The sequence below is a fragment of the Colobus angolensis genome, unplaced genomic scaffold, assembly GCF_000951035.1.
Source record: "Colobus angolensis palliatus isolate OR3802 unplaced genomic scaffold, Cang.pa_1.0 Scaffold37, whole genome shotgun sequence".
In the NCBI taxonomy this organism is placed as follows: domain Eukaryota; kingdom Metazoa; phylum Chordata; class Mammalia; order Primates; family Cercopithecidae; genus Colobus; species Colobus angolensis.
Genome location: NW_012117043.1, coordinates 1,414,401 through 1,418,968, shown reverse-complemented (window position 1 = coordinate 1,418,968; position 4,568 = coordinate 1,414,401). Strand labels below are relative to the sequence as shown.

Here is a 4,568-nt window from a genome sequence, read left to right as displayed (position 1 = left end):
ACGACACCCTGACGGTGAGCGGGCCGGGCCGGGCGGCGGCGGCGGCAGCAGCTGGGAGGAGGTGGTGACGGTGGCAACGGCGGCGTCGGGGACGATGGCGCGACTGGTGGCAGTGTGCAGGGACGGGGAGGAGGAGTTCCCCTTCGAGAGGAGGCAGATTCCCCTCTACATAGACGACACCCTGACGGTGAGCGGGCCGGGCCGGGCTGGGCCCGCCGCTCCCCTGGCAGCTGTTTCCCCTCCTCCCCCTCCCCCAGGCCTAGCGCTGCGCACTGGAGAAAGAGTGTGTTGCAACTCCTAGGCGAGGCCTTCTCTCCAGCAGGCCCCACAAACTCGCCTTTGCAGTGGGTGGCTCGGTAACCTCTGTCGGCCCCAAGCCCAGAGCTCCATACGCACTCCTTCTTTCCAGATGTTCCTTTTTTTGGAACCTTCTTCCTTGACGCTTTCCCTTTAGGAGGCGCTGCTTTTGCCGAAGCACACGTCTCAGAGAGGGGTTGAAGGATCTTGGGCGTTTGGGGCCTACCCCTTACAGAAACCACCTACCCTCGGGGAGACTTAATTACCTGGAAATGTCGCAGCTGCACTGCTACCTGTGTATTTTCTGTTTTAATACTGGTAGCGCTCACCACATAAGCTTAATTACCGGGGGCAGAGTGACATGCTCGTGCACAGTCAAGATTCCACTAAAATGGTTTGATTTCGTTGTAATTAGTCTCGTATTGCCTCATGCATTAAAACTCTTTTTTCGATTGTACTGCTAGGCCCTGCCTCTTCAAAACGGGCTTTCTTGGCATTATTTAGTTTACAGGTGGACTTTTTTTTTTTCCCCAAAGGAAGCCTAATTATTGAATGTGTAAGAGTACTATAAAAAGCTGATTGCTCATCTTGAGTGTCAAGACCCCCAGTTCCGGGTACTTTCTTCTTTAGATTTGGTAGTGTAGCATTACCGACCCTCTCTGCCCTGTGTTGCTGTACTATTTCCTTTAAAAGGAAATGGCTGAAATTTGAATTGAATCTGAACAGGAAATGAGTGCAGTTGCTTGCCACTATTTCTTAAGAAATGAAATTAACCTTTTCCGAATATCTTTTGAAATCTGCGTTTTGGTGATGCTGAAGCTTTGGATTATACATTTGCTTATTTCGATAAGGTGCACCTAAGTCTCTTCATCTTATCAGTATTCTTTTGCTATCAAAGGCAGTTGATCAGTTTTGTTCCTCAATATTTTTTTTTTGCAAATATTTACCGGTTTTTTCAAATTTTATGTAAAATGCAAGTCATTGTAGAGATGCCAGTCTATGCCTTTATGCTTGCCAGTCTCAATTAAGACTTGATTGAGCTGCAGTACTTTAAAAAGGATTAGAAGAGCTGTTGAATGACTTAATTTATTAGAACTTTTTAAGTGACAGCATCTACAATTATTCAAGTGCATTTATTTTTCATGAAAAAAGGTAGAATGATTTGTTCTGACATAAATAATGTTGATGCATTAGAAATTACTTGTGTGTCTTGATTATGATTTCTGTACTTTTTGCATTAGAAGTATAATGGACTTGTATTTTTAAATAGTTGAAACTAGCACTGTGATCAAATTAAATAATGCATTTCTTACTTTGGACTCCAGATAGGGATTCATTTGTTGATATTTTCTCTCTTCTTGCCCCCGCCAGTGTAAACACTTTTCTGAAGCATATAGTTATGATAACAGCCTTTAAGGTTTATTGTCCCAGAATGGCTTTGGAGTTTAAAAAAAAAAAAAAGTTCTGTGAGTTTGGATATAAGATTAATTATTGAATGAATAATCATAACATAGGGAAACATATCAAAACATAGGGAAACCAACATAAATAGGCTTTAAAAGACACTAGTTCTTGGTATATTCACAAAACTACCTTTGTGAATACAGCACATTAATACATCTATCATATAGCACTTTAAAATGACCAACTTTTTAGGCGCTTTTGTACTGTATTCTCTCCACAATGATGTGACTTTCCAAAATTTTCCACTGAAAAAGATGTAACCTTGCAATGTGGTTTAGTATGGAACTTACTTTGCACTGTATCTGGTGGTTGAATTTTGCTTTTATTGTACTGTGGACTTGTGACTAAGGCAAATAAAACTTAAGCTCACTTAATTTAAATAATCTGAAAATAACATTTAGGAAAAGGTGCAGTTTTTCTTTGCTTCAGAATGGGTTTTTATCACAAAGGAATGAGTGAGACATTTATTTGTGTTGGAACTTCTGCACAGTCATTGAATGCTGGGAGTGAATGTTAGTGAAAATTTTTGTCAAGGGGAACAAGTTTCTTTCAGGATACTCTACCAAATACTACTGAAAGGGAGAATCCTGAGTGAAACACCTGTTGGGAGAGAAGGGGAAAAGGGAAGAGGGAAGGAAGATACCTGTATCAAGAGTTTTATGCTCTGCACTGTTCCTTTGATGGATGGCAGCGGTGGCCTGAAGTTAACCTTAGGTTTTTGTCTTTGTCCCTAGGGTCTGTAGGTAATGCACTGAGGAAACATTGTTTGAACTTACTTCAAATAGTAGTCTTAGGATTTTGATAGTAGCTGAATGTTACAATATAGTAACAATGTTTACAGTCAGTTGCAGACTTTATCATTTTAGTAGGGATGCTGAAACTCTACCCTTAGTTAAACTGGCAATTGTAACTTGGACTTGTAAAATGAAATTAACAAGCTTGTATGTAAAGAAGTAGCTTTAGGCCGGGTGCGGTGGCTCACGCCTGTAATCCTGGCACTTTGGGAGGCTGAGGCGGGTGGATTACTAGAGGTCAGGAATTCAAGACCAGCCTGACCAACATGGCGAAACCCCATCTCTACTAAAAATAAAAAAATTAGCCAGGCATAGTGGTGGGCGCCTGTAATCCTAGCTACTCAGGAGGCTGAAGCAGGAGAATCCCTTGAACCCAGGAGGCGGAGGTTGCGGGTGAGCCAAGATCGCGCCACTGCATTCCAGCCTGGGCAACAAGAGCAGGACTCTGTCTCAAGAAAAAAAAAAAGAAAAAAAAGTAGCCTTAGGCCCAGAGCTGTGGCTCAAGCCTGTAATCCTAGCACTTTGAGAGGCCGAGGTGGGCAGATTGCCTGAGCTCAGGAGTTTGAAACCAGCCTGGGAAACATGGTGAAAACGCGTATCTACTAAAATAGAAAAAAATCAGCAGGTGTGGTGGAGTGCACCTGTAGACCCAGCTACTGATGAGGCTGAGGCAAGAGAATTGATTGAACCCCCAGAGGCAGAGGTTGCAGTGAGCCGAGATTGTGCCACTGCACTCCAGCCTGAGAGACAAAGTGAAACTCTTTCAAAAAACAATAAAAGCCTCTTCTTTTATGTGGTATGTTGTATCCACATTTAGAAGATTCCCATAGTAGTTCTGTGAGTTTGAACACGAGTATAGGATAGGGCTAATGTAGGTGTATTTGAGAAAATCCCAAATAAGTTGGTGGAATGGTGAAATATTTAAGAAAGTTTTATGCTCTGTGGCTAAAATGTTGTTCAGTGTTACTATTATAAAATAACAGATAGAATACAGATTTGATTTTAGAGAAATCTTTGAAGAATTATTATTATTATTTTTTTTTATTGAGACGGAGTCTCATACTGTTTCCTGGGCTGGAGTGCAGTGGTGCGATCTTGGCTCACTGCAAGCTCTGCCTCCTGGGTTCATGCCATTCTCCTGCCTCAGCCTCCTGAGTTGCTGGGACTACAGGCGCCCGCCACCACGCCCGGCTAATTTTTTGTATTTTTATTAGAGGTGGGGTTTCGATCTCCTGACCTCGTGATCCGCCCGCCTCGGCCTCCCAAAGTCCTGGGATTACAGGCATGAGCCACCGACCCAGCCAATTTTAATTTTACACAATTATAAACTGGGGATGTTTACCACACATGCCCCAATAGCTCTTAGGTTCCGAAGATGACAACCAGTTTTATTTTTATTGAGCATGAATGTCCAATATATTTATATAAACCATATAAGAACCATATGTTGCTCTCTAGGAGATTAAATGTAGTCTATGAAGCAAAAAAATAATAAGGAATACCTTGGTACTTTTTGTTTTTTTAAAATCTAGGTAGCCTGGAGAACAGATAGATCTCATTTATGCCTACATTTTGTGGCTAGCTTCTTACACATTTGGACCTAAGAAAAAGAATGGTATTTTGCTGATAATTTATTACAGCTCCATCCCTCCAACTGTTCTTTATTAGGTACCAGCAAAATGTGTTCTGCTGTTGATTGCCTTTGCTTTCCTGGCCTTTCAAATCCTTCAGCCTTGCATATTACAATGCCAATATCAAAATGAAATAATAGGCAACAAACAACTGTCTTTTAATGTAGCAATGATATATTTTGTCAATTAGAGGTATGCTCTCTAAAAGCAGATAGTTTTCATTTTAAAGTACATAGGATAATACTCAAGAAATATTTGCTGCAATACTAGTGGTTATGGCTAAAAATAGAGCAATAGTGAAAATAAAAACAAGTGCCTACTCTAAAACCAGGAAGATGCACAGTGAAAACTTCAAAAAATCATTTTGCCATGAAATAATTTT

The 4,568-nt window shown here is 41.2% G+C and overlaps 1 protein-coding gene across 2 annotated transcripts in view; it reads left to right on the top strand.

The window, feature by feature from the left end:
* Nucleotides 1-31: 31 nt before the first annotated feature.
* Nucleotides 32-4,568, top strand: part of GGNBP2 (gametogenetin binding protein 2) — a 42,067-nt gene continuing 37,530 nt past the window's right edge. For both annotated transcript variants that reach the window (XM_011953636.1, XM_011953635.1), the window contains exon 1: nucleotides 32-187. In XM_011953636.1, the coding sequence (XP_011809026.1) occupies nucleotides 95-187 (93 nt within the window). In that variant the 5' untranslated portion in view covers nucleotides 32-94. The remainder of the gene's footprint in view (nucleotides 188-4,568) is intronic.